Source organism: Entelurus aequoreus, linkage group LG25 (genome assembly GCF_033978785.1).
Source record: "Entelurus aequoreus isolate RoL-2023_Sb linkage group LG25, RoL_Eaeq_v1.1, whole genome shotgun sequence".
Lineage (NCBI taxonomy): Eukaryota > Metazoa > Chordata > Actinopteri > Syngnathiformes > Syngnathidae > Entelurus > Entelurus aequoreus.
In genome coordinates this window covers 41,942,718-41,961,748 of record NC_084755.1, presented here as the reverse complement: position 1 = coordinate 41,961,748, position 19,031 = coordinate 41,942,718, and the positions used below count along the sequence as shown (strand labels likewise).

General features: G+C 38.7%; 2 protein-coding genes across 2 annotated transcripts; both read left to right on the top strand.

Moving 5' to 3' along the window:
* Positions 1-12,183: 12,183 nt before the first annotated feature.
* LOC133642784 (keratin, type I cytoskeletal 13-like) lies at positions 12,184-13,671 on the top strand. Its single transcript, XM_062037170.1, has 6 exons — positions 12,184-12,525; positions 12,589-12,671; positions 12,746-12,902; positions 12,965-13,126; positions 13,233-13,358; positions 13,447-13,671. Exons 1-6 carry the CDS (start codon positions 12,184-12,186, stop codon positions 13,669-13,671), a joined length of 1,095 nt encoding a protein of 364 aa, XP_061893154.1.
* Positions 13,672-16,383: 2,712 nt separating this feature from the next.
* Positions 16,384-19,014, top strand: LOC133642520 (keratin, type I cytoskeletal 13-like). The gene is made up of 8 exons (XM_062036754.1): positions 16,384-16,815; positions 16,886-16,968; positions 17,052-17,208; positions 17,275-17,436; positions 17,506-17,631; positions 18,413-18,487; positions 18,556-18,704; positions 18,782-19,014. Exons 1-8 carry the CDS (start codon positions 16,489-16,491, stop codon positions 18,975-18,977), a joined length of 1,275 nt encoding a protein of 424 aa, XP_061892738.1. The 5' UTR covers positions 16,384-16,488; the 3' UTR covers positions 18,978-19,014.
* The last annotated feature ends 17 nt before the right edge of the window (positions 19,015-19,031 follow it).

Here is a 19,031-nt window from a genome sequence, read left to right as displayed (position 1 = left end):
CCTTTTTGACCACCACTGTATATATATGACTTATTCAGCTTTTTCATGTCATTATTTGATCATATAAATCTGACAATGTGATGTTAAAAATCCTATCCCAGCTGACTTGGGCGGGAGGCGGGGTCACACCAGACAGGTGGCCAACCACAGGACACGTACAGACCAAATCATAACCATGGACAATTGACAGTCTCCAGTGAAGACAACATGAATATTGAGGCGGCAGCACGCAGGGGGACAAAATGCAAACGCCACACCAAGTGACCAAGGTTCGAACCCGCACCACCTGTGTGGCCTCCATGCTCACCACCAGGCCACCGCGCTGCCTACAAAATGCTGTAGTTATGGAATAACATGTAAGACAAATACATGATAGTTATGTGTGTCAGTGTGGCTTTTAGTGTGAACACAAAGTGTCAATCACACACGCACGCACACACACACACACACACACACACACACACACACACACACACACACGGCAGCAAGCTAACACACGTGGTAATCAGCAACACACAAACGCATTCCTCAATAAGTGAAACGTTTTTACAAACCTCAAACACACACAATCATGAACATCTACAGCATATCATATACATTTACAATATGTTCATCTTATATACTGCATATATTACATATACACGATATATATACTGCATATATTACATATACACATGATATATATACTGCATATATTACATATACACATGATATATATACTGCATATATTACATATACACATGATATATATACTGCATATATTACATATACACATGATATATATACTGCATATATTACATATACACATGATATATATACTGCATATATTACATATACACATGATATATATACTGCATATATTACATATACACATGATATATATACACTGCATATATTACATATACACATGATATATATACTGCATATATTACATATACACATGATATATACTGCATATATTACATATACACATGATATATATACTGCATATATTACATATACACATGATATATATACTGCATATATTACATATACACATGATATATATACTGCATATATTACATATACACATGATATATATACTGAATATATTACATATACACATGATATATATACTGCATATATTACATATACACATGATATATATATATACCGCATATATTACATATACACATGATATATATACTGCATATATTACATATACACATGATATATATACTGCATATATTACATATACACATGATATTTATACTGCATATATTACATATACACATGATATATATACTTCATATATTACATATACACATGATATATATACTGAATATATTACATATACACATGATATATATACTGCATATATTACATATACACATGATGTATATACTGCATATATTAGATATACACATGATATATATACTGCATATATTACATATACACATGATGTATATACTGCATATATTACATATACACATGATATATATACTGCATATATTACATATACACATGATATATATACTGCATATATTACATATACACATGATATATATACTGCATATATTACATATACACATGATATATATACACTGCATATATTACATATACACATGATATATATACTGCATATATTACATATACACATGATATATATCCTGCATATATTACATATACACATGATATATATACTGCATATATTACATATACACATGATATATATACTGCATATATTACACATACACATGATATATATATATAGTGCATATATTACATATACACATGATATATATACTGCATATATTACATATACACATGATATATATACACTGCATATATTACATATACACATGTTATATATACTGCATATATTACACATACACATGTTATATATACTGCATATATTACACATACACATGATATATATATATATAGTGCATATATTACATATACACATGATATATATACTGAATATATTACATATACACATGATATATATACTGAATATATTACATATACACATGATATATATACTGCATATATTACATATACACATGATATATATACTGCATATATTACATATACACATGATGTATATACTGCATATATTACATATAAACATGATATATATACTGCATATATTACATATACACATGATATATATATATAGTGCATATATTACATATACACATGATATATATACTGAATATATTACATATACACATGATATATATACTGCATATATTACATATACACATGATATATATACTGCATATATTACATATACACATGATATATATACTGCATATATTACATATACACATGATGTATATACTGCATATATTACATATACACATGATATATATACTGCATATATTACATATACACATGATATATATACTGCATATATTACATATACACATGATATATATACTGCATATATTACATATACACATGATATATATACTGCATATATTACATATACACATGATATATATACTGCATATATTACATATACACATGATATATATACTGCATATATTACATATACACATGATATATATACTGCATATATTACATATACACATGATATATATACTGCATATATTACATATACACATGATATATATACTGCATATATTACATATACACATGATATATATACTGCATATATTACATATACACATGATATATATACTGCATATATTACATATACACATGATATATATACTGCATATATTACATATACACATGATATATATACTGCATATATTACATATACACATGATATATATCCTGCATATATTACATATACACATGATATATATCCTGCATATATTACATATACACATGATATATATACTGCATATATTACATATACACATGATATATATACTGCATATATTACACATACACATGATATATATATATAGTGCATATATTACATATACACATGATATATATACTGCATATATTACATATACACATGATATATATACACTGCATATATTACATATACACATGTTATATATACTGCATATATTACACATACACATGTTATATATACTGCATATATTACACATACACATGATATATATATATATATAGTGCATATATTACATATACACATGATATATATACTGAATATATTACATATACACATGATATATATACTGAATATATTACATATACACATGATATATATACTGCATATATTACATATACACATGATATATATACTGCATATATTACATATACACATGATGTATATACTGCATATATTACATATAAACATGATATATATACTGCATATATTACATATACACATGATATATATATATAGTGCATATATTACATATACACATGATATATATATATAGTGCATATATTACATATACACATGATATATATACTGCATATATTACATATACACATGATATATATACTGCATATATTACATATACACATGATATATATACTGCATATATTACATATACACATGATATATATACTGCATATATTACATATACACATGATGTATATACTGCATATATTACATATACACATGATATATATACTGCATATATTACATATACACATGATATATATACTGCATATATTACATATACACATGATATATATACTGCATATATTACATATACACATGATATATATACTGCATATATTACATATACACATGATATATATACTGCATATATTACATATACACATGATATATATACTGCATATATTACATATACACATGATATATATACACTGCATATATTACATATACACATGATATATATACTGCATATATTACATATACACATGATGTATATACTGCATATATTACATATACACATGATATATATACTGCATATATTACATATACACATGATATATATACTGCATATATTACATATACACATGATATATATACTGCATATATTACATATACACATGATATATATACTGCATATATTACATATACACATGATATATATACTGCATATATTACATATACACATGATATATATACTGCATATATTACACATACACATGATATATATATATACTGCATATATTACATATACACATGATATATATACTGCATATATTACATATACACATGATATATATACTGCATATATTACACATACACATGATATATATATATAGTGCATATATTACATATACACATGATGTATATACTGCATATATTAGATATACACATGATATATATACTGCATATATTACATATACACATGATATATATACTGCATATATTACATATACACATGATATATATACTGCATATATTACATATACACATGATATATATACACTGCATATATTACATATACACATGATATATATACTGCATATATTACATATACACATGATATATATACACTGCATATATTACATATACACATGATCTATATACACTGCATATATTACATATACACATTAATATATACACTGCATATATTACATATACACATGATATATATACACTGCATATATTACATATACACATGATATACATACTGAATATATTACATATACACATGATATATATACTGCATATATTACATATACACATGATATATATACTGCATATATTACATATACACATGATATATATACTGCATATATTACATATACACATGATATATATACTGCATATATTACATATACACATGATATATATACTGCATATATTACATATACACATGATATATATACTGCATATATTACATATACACATGATATACAGTGGTGGTCAAAAGTGTACATAGACTTGTAAAGAACATCATGTCATGGCTGTCAATCATTTCTACTACTCTTATTTTTTTGTGATGTAGTGATTGGAGCACATACTTGTTGCTCAATAAAAACATTCATGAAGTTTGCTTCTTTTATGAATTTATTATGTGTCTACTGAAAATGTGAGGGTCAAAAGTATACATACAGCAATGTTAATATTTGCTTACATGTCCCTTGGCAAGTTGACCTGCAATAAGGCACTTTTGGTAGCCATCCACAAGCTGCTGCTTGACCACTTGACCACTAAATTGCTGCAGTTCAGCTAAATGTGTTGCTTTTCTGACATGGACTTGTTTCTTCATCATTGTCCACACAGGGTTTATAATATTCTACATCTAAACTTTGATCTTATTTAGTGAAGTCTACCTAACAAGAATGATGGTCAGAACCTGTTTGGGCGACACCGCCCTCTTTTCTGGCAGGCTGATTGCTGTTCATGTTTGTAACAAAGTATTTTCACACACCTAAACATTCTAAGAATTTACAATTCCACAATGTGTTTTTTGTATCTTCAATGTACGCCTAACCTTAGAGTATATTGTTAACCAAAGGAAGCATAAAGTGTGTGTAGTGTGCAGTAACAAGTGCGTTACATATTGTGTAGATGTACAAAAGCCAAAAGCAGTGAAGTTGTCAGGTTGTGTAAATGGTCAATAAAAAGAGAATACAACAAATCCTTTTCAACTTATATTCAATTGAATAAACTGCAAAGACAAGATATTTCATGTTCACACTGAGAAACGTTGGTATTTTTTGCAAATATTAGCTCATTTGGAATTTGATGCCTGCAACATGGTTCAAAAAAGCTGGCACAAGTGGCAAAAAAGAGTGACAAAGTTGAGGAATGCTCATCAAAGACTTATTTGGAACATCCCACAGGTGAACAGGCTAATTGGGAACAGGTGGGTGCCATGATTGGGTATAAAAGCAGCTTCCATGAAATGCTCAGTCATTCACAAACAAGGACGGGGCGAGGGTCACCACTTTGTCAACAAATGCCTGAGCTAATTGTTGAACAACAACATTTCTCAACAAGGAATTTAGGGATTTCACCATCTACACTCCGTAATATCATCAAAAGGTTCAGACAATCTGGAGAAATCACTGCAGGTAAGCCATGATATTACACACCTTGGATCCCTGCATCAAAAAGCGACATCAGTGTATAAAGGATATCACCACATGGGCTCAGGAACACTTCAGAAAACCACTGTCAGTAACTACAGTTGGTCACTACATCTGTAAGTGCAAGTTAAAACTCTACTATGCAAAGCCAAAGCCATTTACCAACAACACCCAGAAACACTTCGCTGGGCCTGAGCTCATCTAAGATGGACTGATGCAAAGTGGAAAAGTGTTCTGTGGTCTGACGAGTCCACCTTTCAAATTGTTTTTGGAAACTGTGGACGTCGTGTCCTCCGGACCAAAGAGGAAAAGAAACATGGGGATTGTTCTAGGGTGAAAGTGTAAGAGGCAGCATGTGTGATGGTATGGGGGTGTATTAGTGGTCAAGACATGTTCTAGGGTGAAAGTGTAAAAGGCAGCATGTGTGATGGTATGGGGGTGTATTAGTGGTCAAGACATGTTCTAGGGTGAAAGTGTAAAAGGCAGCATGTGTGATGGTATGGGGGTGTATTAGTGGTCAAGACATGTTCTAGGGTGAAAGTGTAGAAGGCAGCATGTGTGATGGTATGGGGGTGTATTAGTGGTCAAGACATGTTCTAGGGTGAAAGTGTAAAAGGCAGCATGTGTGATGGTATGGGGGTGTATTAGTGGTCAAGACATGTTCTAGGGTGAAAGTGTAAAAGGCAGCATGTGTGATGGTATGGGGGTGTATTAGTGGTCAAGACATGTTCTAGGGTGAAAGTGTAGAAGGCAGCATGTGTGATGGTATGGGGGTGTATTAGTGGTCAAGACATGTTCTAGGGTGAAAGTGTAAAAGGCAGCATGTGTGATGGTATGGGGGTGTATTAGTGGTCAAGACATGTTCTAGGGTGAAAGTGTAAAAGGCAGCATGTGTGATGGTATGGGGGTGTATTAGTGGCCAAGACATGGGTAACTTACACATCTGTGAAGGCACCATTAATGCTGAAAGGTACATACAGCTTTTGGAGCAACATATGTTTCCATCCTGCTTATTTCAGCAAGACAATGCCAAGCCAGGTGTTACAACAGCGTGGCTTCATAGTAAAAGAGTGTGGGTACTAGACTGGCCTGCCTGTAGTCCAGACATTGAAAATGTGTGAAGGCTAAAATATCAGAAGGGAGACTGTTGAACAACTTAAGCTGCACATCATATCATACAGCTGTACATCATACAGCTATATGATAGGTGGTGGTCGGAGGGGCCGTAGGCGCAAACTGGCAGCCTCGCTTCCGCCAGTCTACCCCAGGGCAGCTGTGGCTACAAATGTAGCTTACCACCACCAGGTGTGAATGAATGATGGGTTCTCACTTCTCTGTGACCGCTTTGAGTATCTAATAATAGAAAAGCACGATATAAAATCTAATCCATTATTAATACCAGGCAAGAATGGGAAAGAATTCTACTTCAAAAATGTGTCTCCTCAGTTCCCAAACCTTTACTGAGTGTTGTTAAAAGGAAAGGCCATGTAACACAGTGGTGAACATGCCGTTTTTGCAATGTGTTGCTGCCATTACATTCTAAGTTCATGATTATTTGCAAAAAATAAAGTTTCTCAGTGTGAACATGAAATATCTTGTCTTTGCAGTCTATTCAATTGAATATAAGTTGAAAAGGATTTGTTGTATTCTCTTTTTATTTACCATTTACACAACCTGACAACTTCACTGCTTTTCGCTTTTGAATGTACAGGTATATGTAGATATATACATATGTATACACACACACATTTTATATATATATATATATATATATATATATATATATATATATATATACACACACACAAGTGTGTATATATACATATATACATACACACATACACACACGAGTATGTATATGTAGATATATACATATGTATACACGCATGTATATACACACGAGTATATGTATATATATACATATGTATACACACATATATACACACACAAGTATATGTATGTGTAAATATATCCATATGTATACACACATACACACGAGTATATGTATATATGGACTGTATGTGTGTATATATATATATATATATATATATATATATATATATATACACACACACACACATATATATATATAGGAATGATGTTTGATAAGAAATTATCGAGTTTGAGCCTATTATCGAATCCTCTTAGAGAACTGATTCCTTATCGATTCTCTTATGGAGTCCAGATAGGTTGTTGTATATGGAAAAAAACACACAATATTTGGTTTAACAAAAGCTCACTTTCATTATATAAGAAAAAAATAAAATCTAATAAATAAATAAATATTGACTGTTACCCCCCTAAAAAAATAAAATAAATAAATATTGACTGTTGTTACCCAAAGTATATTAAGTGGGATTTTTCAGAGAAACAAATATATACAGTAACACAAAAACAAGCTGTCTCTGTGATCACTATATGTGTATAAATAATAATATAGTGTTAAATAAAATCAGTCCCTTGGGCACAAAACTGAAAATAATACAGCTCTCCAAAAAGTGCACTTCTGCTGCTATTGGAACATAACTGTTTGTTATGATGCTTTGACATTTTTGCACTTTATTTCTTTATTGAAAGAAAATTCTATGAAGAGAAAAGTTGTTTGCAAATGTGGTTACAATGCTAAAAAATGAAAAGTTAAAGCTAAATAAAGAAATACACTTTATTGAGTTAACATTATTTCTTTATAGGGGGAAAGATGTGATGTTATGAGCTTGGGAATATAACAACTACACTACCCAGCATGCAACTGGAGTGACGAGCATGCGCGGTAGCTCCGAAAAGTGTTGTTGCATGTCACCACCCGGCAGCTAAGAATGAGGTTATGAGCACACTGTGAAAGTAAACGTCAAGAACTCAGCCAACACACCTCGTCTGCATTATTTATAATTAGACAGACAACACATATACAGTGTGATTTTGTAACGTTTACAAGGAAAGAAAAACTAAAGTTAAAAAAGGGAGATATGTTGTATATATATGTATGTGCTGCGGTTGCTTTAAGAAGGTTGCGACAGCTGCCGTAAAGGAGGTGCGTTGCTAGCCTGGTTGCTATGTTTCCGGTTGGTCGTAAAAGTGTTCGTCATGTGTTTGTACCCTGCTCAAATCTCTCAGTAAAGTTATTCATTGGATTATAGCTTTTGTTTTGAACTTTATTACACCTTGGAGCGCTTTTTCCGGTCCATTGTTTTCCTGCTATCGCTATCTGCGCCTAATGACTGAGCTACGTGACGTCATTCATTGTGATGTCCCACGGAGCATTTCTGGTCGGGACGAGATTCGAATAAAGAACCAACTCTTTTTCTTTACTATAGTGGTCTTGATAACGGGTACTGGTTCTCAAAAAGGGATTCGAGTCCGAGGACTCGGTTCTTTTCTTATCGAACAACCGGGAAAACCGGTTTCGAGTATCATCCCTATATATTTATTTATTTATATATATATATATATATATATTTATTTATTTATATATATATATATATATATATATATATATATATATATATATATATATATATATATATACATATATATATATATATATATATATATATATATATATATATATATACACACACACACACACACACACAAGTATATGTATATATGTATGTGTCAAACTCCTCACAATGTTTGCTGTTTTTTCCAACATCACTGATTTCTCACTGTAGACTATGAGAGCCAACACACATGATAAAACCTCACACACTGTACAAGGTCTGCTGCCATTAGGATGCTGACTGCTAGGATGTTGATGTAGTCCCATTTAGATGAAGAATGACCCACAATACTCACCAAGAAAAGGGGGGTTGAACCAAGCGTCTTTTCATGTTGTCCTCGCCATTTAAATGGCTGTCAAAGTGTACCAACTTGTCGGAATAAGTCCTCATCCTTCTATTATCCAGGTGAGAGGCATGATTTATGACCTACAATAAAGTTATATGAGCAAAAAAGCGAGGAAGCAGCTAATCAGTCGATGATGTAAACAAAGGCACACGGGAAGTGATCACGGCGCCGCTATAAATAGTTTGTCTGCGTTAGCGCTTATAATAACAATATACTTGTTAATATTCAAGTCACCAAATGTAAATGGAGTATTGTTGGTGCTTTTTTGGATGTTTTGTATTGGGTGTTATTGGCAGAAAAGTGGACCTCTCATTGGTTAAGCTGTAAGCAGACTTTTATCTACGAGATAGAATGCACTTAAGTACTCGCATGACTAGAGAGAGGAATCTTTGGGCACCTCACGATTCCATTACTATTACGATTCAGGAGCTACGATTCAATTAAAAATTGGTTATTGATGCATCTTTAATTTATGTGTATCAGGGGTGCCCAGACTTATTCTGCAGGCGGGCTACTTTTCAATAGACCAAGTCAAGGGAATGTACCTTATTCATATATATCATTTATATGTATTTATTTATGAAAGAGAGGTTTTTGTTATCAAGTTAAAGGTGTTTAATGATAATACAAGCATGTTTCTTTCATGAAGACAAGAATATAAGTTGGTATGATTGTGATGACTTGCGTTGATTGGAATCAGACAGTAGTGATGATAACCTCCACATTTTCAAATGGAGGAGACAAGAAGTCCTCCTTTCTGTCCAATACCACATGAAAGTGCTTGCTTTTTGTTTGTACAGCTTCCATACTCCTTTTTATACACTTTACAAGAAATACATTGGCGGCAAACTCCGTAGCTTGCTAGCTTGTGCGCGCCAGCTTTCTGAGACTCTTATTTTGTTAGCGCAGGCAGGATGGAGCAGGGCTTTTGTTGTGAAGACAGGAACTGTGCAGTTGGTCTTTAGAGTTTTGACGGCAGGTACAGCGCGAGAATCTGTTGAAATAAAGTGTTTTCACGCCCTCCTGTCGGTGAATTTTTCTTAATAATGATGTGGCAGCAGCCAGCGTCATCTCACCAGACGCTCAGGTGGTGTGAATGTCAATCAAGTGACCAAAGTCGTGTTTTGGTGAAGATTGATGATCGCTCATTTTAGGTCTATTTTTTTAATGCCTGGCTGGCGATCGGCTGACACGCCCTCCACCATCGACCGCTAGCTCGCCATCGACCTAATGGGCACCCCTGATTTATATTGATGCAGTTTTAAATTTCTTTTCACTTCACTAAATAAGCGTTTATCACCACAACTTTTAAAAACTGTGCATTTGTAATAAGAAATTCGCATCACATGTATTTAATTAATGAAAATGTGCGCAAAACTGGAACCTAAGTGCCCTAAAATAAAGGAGCTGGTGGGATCTCTCGTTGAGGTGTCTCACTGCAGTCAGAATTGATCTACAATAAATACATCGATTATTGACGTTTACTAATCGATTGTATAGTCATGTCCAAATTGCGATGCATCTAAAACTCAATGATTTTCCCACCTCTACTCATGACAATAGAACACATGAAATACTTTGTACTGGCCAGTACGCTGAAATACTACTCTTCGGTAATCCATTGTGCTTCAGGCTAACAAACTGGTTCACGGTGAGGGCGGGGTCACAACGTGTCAATCAAACAAAGCTGACAGGTGTGCAAGAAGGTTTCCTTAGAAGAGCAAAAGAAAGACAGGAGGAAAGAGTTACGAGTGACAGCTGACCTTTGGGTGTCGACGCCCATCAGAAGAATTCTTTATCTTCTTGGTTCCTTGGACTATTTACACCTGCTTAATTAGGCCACGCCCACCTCCTCCATGTTTAAGATTAATTTTACTTACCTTAGCAAGATCTGTTGTCATGGCAACCTTCGCTCCTCGGGTCATCTTCGTTTGTCCCTGCTGGAACGTCTGTTAGAAGGCAGGACTCCAACATCAGGAACATCCTGTGTTTCAAGTCTCAACTCCAAAAGCAGATTTGTTTCCTGGCGTCTTCTCTGTTGAAAAGGAATTTGGTGAAGGGAAGACCGTTACGTGCTTTTCACTCCTTCCAACACTTTGAGCAGGAAATTGTTGTTGAATAACATGGCTGCCTGGTTGTTAATCATCAGCATCGTCCCTTGCAGGCACAAGCTGCACACTTCAAAAATGTCAGGCAGCCTTTAGGTGTCTTGGAGGCGTCGCCCACAGCCACAAAGTGTGTATAACGAGAACCCACCCGACCTGCTGCACCTCACCTGAACATTTTCTGGCCTCAGGACTTCCCTTTGGACCCCACCCTCAATCAGAGGTTTAAAAGGATGTGTGGTCCCAGCATATTTTCAGTCTCTCCCACACAGACCACATCAGCATGGCCTCCTTCTCCAACCGCAGCTACACTATGTCCTCCCGTGTCAGCAACCTGGGCGCCGGCAGCGTCTACGGTGGCGCCGGTGGCTCTGGGGTCCGCGTCTCCATGGTCAAAGGTGGCGGCTTCAACCTCGCCAACGAAACGGGCGTCTGTGCCAACGAGAAGTTCACCATGCAGAACCTTAACTACCGGCTAGGATCCTACCTGGAGAAGGTACGTAGGCTGGAAGAAGCCAACAGCGAGCTGGAGCTGAAGATTAGAAACTTCTTGGCGAGCAAAATAGGGCCAGCGGAGCATGACTGGACCGCCTTCTATGTTCGGATCAAAAGCCTGCAAGAAGAGGTGAGATCACACCGAAAGGCTGACATTGTCAAACCGCTAAGATCCGCCTTTGTCTTCACTTAGATTCAAAATGGCGCTCGTGCAAAAGCTGCAAAGATTCTTAGCATCGACAACGCCAGGCTGGCCGCCGACGACTTTCGTGTCAAGTGAGTAACGCCTCAAACGGCCGAACTAGATTGTGACTGAAAGACGTTTTGTAGATTGTTGTGATGGCGTTCAGGTGCGACAATGAGGTTGCCATGCGCCGATCCGTTGAGGCCGACATGGGCGGGCTGAAGCCGGTTTTAGACGAGCTGACCCGGAGTCGCACCGACCTGGAAATGCAGGTGGAAGGATTGATGGAGGAGCTGACCTACATGAAGAGGAACCATGAGGAGGTGAGCAGCAGCAGAACATTGAATGCTCGACAAAACGCAGTCCTAAACGTCAGCGCCCACAGGACCTGCGCGCCGTGCGGTCGCAGTTAGGCGGCCAAGTCGACGTGGAGGTGGATGCCGCCCCTCAGGAGGATCTCTCTGCCGTCTTGGCCGGAATCAGAGAACATTACGAGAACGTCGCCTCAAGAAACCAAAGAGACCTGGACAATTGGTTTCAGGCTAAGGTGAGTGTGAAAAGTCTTCCCCGATTGGCCGAGCTCAGCTCTACGGTGGCACCTGCTGGCTCGCCAAAATGATCTAGATCTTATCAAGTTGTCTTGTCTTGTCAAGATGGCCGAGCTCAACAAGGATGTGGTGACGAGCACCACGACACTGCAGACGTCCAAGTCTGAGATCGGAGAATTGCGAAGAACTGTGCAGACCCTGGAGATCCAACTGCAGGCAGAGATCAGCCAGGTGATCCCGCAATAGACTTCACTTTGAACATGTGACTTCCAGCGTTTTTTCTAACTTTGGTCAAATATGTTTGGGTCTGATGGTACAGAAAGGTGCTCTGGAGGGAACACTGGCTGAGACACGTGGTCGCTACGCCAACATATTGCTAAGCTACCAGAAGCAAGTAGGGATCCTGGAAGGGCAACTGGCTCAGCTGAGAGCAGAACTGGAGAACCAAAAGGTGCAATTTGGTGAGCTGCTGGACATCAAGACCCGACTGGAGCTAGAGATTGTTGAGTACCGCCGGCTGCTGGATGGCGAGAGTGCCAGGTGACCAGACTCAGGAAAGCAACATGAAATCACCAAGAAGCAAACGTGTGTAACTCCTTGTTTTGTTTTGGCAGAACCAAGACTTCACGTGTCGTGACTATCATGAAAGAGGTCGGCACCTCGGAGAACTTTCGAAGCAGCATCAATTAAGTAGTGGAACACATCCTGCTGGTGAACTGTCCTTCAATAAACATGAAATCTGACGTCATGAATGTGTTCTTCTTGATATGGACCAATGACCATTGCCTGTAGGACTGCTACAAATACCTCAGGATCCCACAGATCCATGGCAACCACCAGGAGGTCAGACACAGCCAACTACCTGCAGAAGGTTAGGCAGATCCTGAAGATCCAGCTGAACATGATGCCCTGCCAGTTATCACATATCCACACGGGAGGCTGGAACAGATGCCAATAAATATAGTGATATAGAGCTATATAGATCGATATATGACATATATATCTGTCTATATCAACGTAGATATATACATCCATCCATTTTTTACCGCTTATTCCCTTCGGGGTCGCTGGAGCCTATCTCAGCTACAATCGGGCGGAAGGCGGGGTACACCCTGGACAAGTCGCCACCTCATCGCAGGGCCAGATATATACATATGTAGACTATATATATATCCATCATATATACCTATATCTACATCTATAAATTATATATATAGACTAGATATGCATATTCATATACACATATGATATACACACACACACACACGCACACACACATTCATCCATCCATCCATCCATTTTCTACCACTTGTCCCTTTTGGGGTCGCGGGGAGTGCTGGAGCCTATCTCAGCTGCATTCGGGCGGAAGGCGGTCTACACCCTGGACAAGTCGCCACCTCATCACAGGGCCAACACAGATAGACAGACAACATTCACACTCACATTCACACTAGAATTTAGTGTTGCCAATCAACCTATCCCCAGGTGCATGTCTTTGGAGGTGGGAGGGGCCTATCCCCAGGTGCATGTCTTTGGAGGTGGGAGGGGCCTATCCCCAGGTGCATGTTTTTGGAGGTGGGATGAAGCCGGAGTACCCGGAGGGAACCCACGCAGTCACAGGGAGAACACACATGATTACATACATACATATATATATATATACACATACATATATGATATCTATTGGCATCAGTTCCAGCATCCCGTGTGGGTATGTGATAACTGGCAGGGCATCATGTTCAGCTAGATCTTCAGGATCTGTGTCTGACCTCTGGTGGTTACCATGGGTCTGTGGGATCCTGAGGTATTTGTAGCAGTCCCTTACACGTCTGTTATGTTGCCCTGAGGTGCTTTAACACCTTCACTTCTGATCATCCTACCTTGTTTACATATCATTATAGATATTTATGACAGATCAATATAAATATCAGTATTGATACCATCCAGGTAGATGAGGGGGATGATTGTTAGACAACTTTGGTTCCATTCTTGGTTCTGATCTGACTGAGACGGTTCTGGCCTATGCAGAACAGCAGCATGTCCTTGGAATATGAATATAATATACCACATCTGATGTTCACCTGTACAATTGGCCTCCCCAGCCTTGTGGATTTTTGATGAAGTTCTAAATGTTCTGTTGATTGACACTCCAGTATTGTGTGTGTGGATTATTTGTATTCAATACAGGCAGTACACAGGTGAGTGCTTCTGGTCTTACAGTCTCAGGTGTCAACAAGTAGCCAGTGTGTCTGCCGGGTGTTATCAATATTCTTATGTATTGATCCATATTTCTACTCACTCGGGCTGCTCTGATGGCTGATAGGAGCTTCCATGTGGTGCCGAGGCAGGTTGTCGGTTGCTAGTTTGATGCTACTGTTCCCCTTTTTGGCTTTTTCCTGATGAGGACTTTCCCAACCTTGAGTTAGTCCCTTATGTTAGCAGCACCATGCAGTTAGCTTCCTCGGCCAGTGGGTGTCACTCATGTCCCGGTGCTGTCTAGTTCTTCATCTTGGACACTTTATCTTGGATAAGTCAGGACTACAAAATCGTGTTCCGAGAGCTCTCTGTGCTTTGTTTGGAAGTTGCCAGCTATTGTGTGATGTCTTCTTCTTCCAAATACCATATAACAAATTTATATCATTAAAGTGTATGAAAAAGAGGCGTATTGATTGAAGGAATTTGGACTGAAATGTATATTAAAGGCTTAAGGGTAAGAGCGAAGTGTATGAATTAAAGGCGTATGAGTAAAAGCTGTATTAAAAGTGTATGAACACAGGGCATATTAATTAAAGGTGTGTAAATAAATGGCATATTAATTAAAGGTGTATCAATAAAGATGTATGAATAAATGGCATATTAAATAAAGGTGTATGAATAAAAGGTGTATGAATAAATGGCATATTAATTAAAGGTGTATGAATAAAAGGTGTATGGAATGAAATGGTTAGTTTTGCCACTGACACCCTGGAATGAAACTTGTCAAGTTGCACCCATAGGTGCTGAATGATGGATGATCACATGACAGCAGAGGGTTGAGGGGGCGGGGCATAACAACGGTTATTCCAAGGAAGTGATTAAAAACACAGGTGAGCTTTGATGGATCCACAGATAGCAAAAGGGACTAAGAATGATTGACAGCTGAACAGGAAGTGATGCAAGGTGACGCTAACCTCACCTGTCGGTGTTCATTCCACACCTGAGTGACACAGGTGACCCCCACCTTTCCTTCATGATTGACAGCTGCGTTGCACGTTTAAAAGGTGAGTCGGCGTCTCATCACTCCACTGAGCAGCAGCACAGCAACATCCTGACCACCTTGATCTCCCGCTCCTCCGCCAGGTCGGTCCAATCCAGCTCCTCCATGGACAGCAGTCACATGACCATGAGAGCCAGCAGCGTCCACGGCGGCGCGGGCGGTTACGGTGTCCGCATCTCGTCTGCGAGCGCCGCTGACTCCTACTCCTTCTTCGGTGTGGGCACTGGCGACAGCGTCCTGACCCTTAACGAGAAGTTGACCATGCAGAACCTCAACGACCGGCTAGCATCATACCTGGACAAGGTACACTCCATGGGGAAGACCAATGGCGAATTGGAGATCAAGATCCGGCAGTACATGGAGAGCCGGATGGGAGTCAGCACAAGAGACTACGGCGCCTACTACACAGTCATCAACGACATCAACGCCAAGGTGACGTGTGATTGAATGATGACATACCTTCGTACAGGTAACACCTCAACTGCTCTTTTTCCTCTTGCAGATCTTGGACGCCACCAGGCTTAACAGTGCCACTCGCCTGAGTGTCGAAAACGCCATGCTGGCGGCCGAAGACTTCAAAGCCAGGTAAGTTCTAACGCTTCCAACAGTTCTGACCCACCTTAGGTGCTCACCTGTGAGTCTCACAAAGTGGATCTGCTGCACCGCAGATTCGACAACGAGCATGCCATGTGCATGTCAGTGGAGGCCGACGTCCGCGGACTGCGCGGAGTTATGGACCACCTGACGTTAGCAAAGTCTGACCTGGAGATGCAGATTGAAGGTCTGAAGGAGGAGCAGATCTTCCTGCAGAAGAACCACCAGGAGGTAAAGTTGTCCTGCCATCCTTCCTCAACACCCAAGCAGCAAACCTTCTCTTCATCGCCGCTCTAGGAGCTGCTGGCCTTACGTGCACAGATGAGCGGCCAGGTGAACGTGGCGGTGGATGCCCCCGCAGGTACAGACCTGTCTGCTGTCATGAACCAAATCAGGGAACACTATGAGGCCATCATTGCCAAGAACCGCCGAGAACTGGAGAGTTGGTTCCAGGCCAAGGTGGTGTGATGACATCACTTCCTGTGGACTCCATGTACACCCGCCTAACATACGTGTGTGTGTGTGTAGTCGGAGGAACTCAATAAGGAAGTGATGACACAAACTGTCAGCTTGCAGACGTCCAGGTCCCAAGTCTCAGAGGTCAAACGTTTGCTGCAGTCCCTGGAAATCGAACAGCAATCTGTGCTGAGCATGGTCAGTGCAACACACACACACACACACACACACACACACACACACACACACACACACACACACACACACACACACACACACACACACACACACACACACACACACACACACACACACACACACACACACACACACACACACACACGTAAACACAAAGCAACACAATTACACGGAAACAATACCAATAACACACACATAAACCAACACGATTACACAATACAAACATATAGAGCAACACAGTTACGCCGGAACAATAGAAACAACAAACACTCACATAAATCAACACAATTAGACAGGAACAATACACACATACACACACGCAAATCAACACAATTACGCAGGAACAATACACATTACACACAGACACATATAAATTAACACAATTACACAGGAACAATACCAATAACACATACATAAATCAACAAAATTACACAATACAAACATATAGAGCAACACAGTTACACAGGAATAACAGAAACAACACACTCACAAATCAACACAATTAGACAGGAACAATACACACACACACAATTATGCAGGAACAATACACATTACACACACACATAAATCAACACGATCACACAGCAACAATACAAATAGCACACAAATCAACACAATCACACAGGAACTAAACAAATAATGCGCACACACACACACACACACATAAATCAACTGAATTACCCAGGAACAATACAAAAAACACAAATCAACACACCAACAGGAACAATACACAAACACACAGAGATTGCGGTGAGAAGACAGGTGTGTGTGTCTGGCACAGAAAGCGTCGTTGAAAAGCACGCTGGAGGAGACGCAGAGCCGCTACTCTGCGATGCTGTCCAGCTTCCAGATGCAGGTGAGGGACAGAAGGCAGCTCACCTGTTTGCAGGACAGATCAGGTGTAAGTGTTTCTCTGGCCACCAGGTGTCCTCGCACGAGGAACACAACAGGCAGCTGAGGGTGGACTTGGAGCGTCACAGTCAAGAGTACCAGATGCTGCTGGACATCAAGACCCGGCTGGAGGCGGAGATCGCGGAGTACCGCCGCCTACTGGACGGCGAGAGCATCAGCAGGTTGGTCACGTGATCGCACGCACTGTTGGGTCATGGCTCGTCAGTCTCACCTGTCCTGTCCTCTGATTGGCCGACAGCACCTCATCCTCCACGACCGCCGCCGTCGCCGCCACCAGCAGCAGCAGCAGCAGCACCTCATCCTCCACGACCGCTGCCGCCACCACCAGCAGCAGCAGCACGCGTGTGGTGACGGTGGTGGAAGAGGTGGTCGACGGAGTGGTGGTGTCGTCCTCCTCCTCCACCTCCATGTCCGCCGCCATCCTGCCTAGCTGATGTCATCGTCACCTTGAAAAAGGTCTTCAACAATAAACAGTACAGTTGATTGAT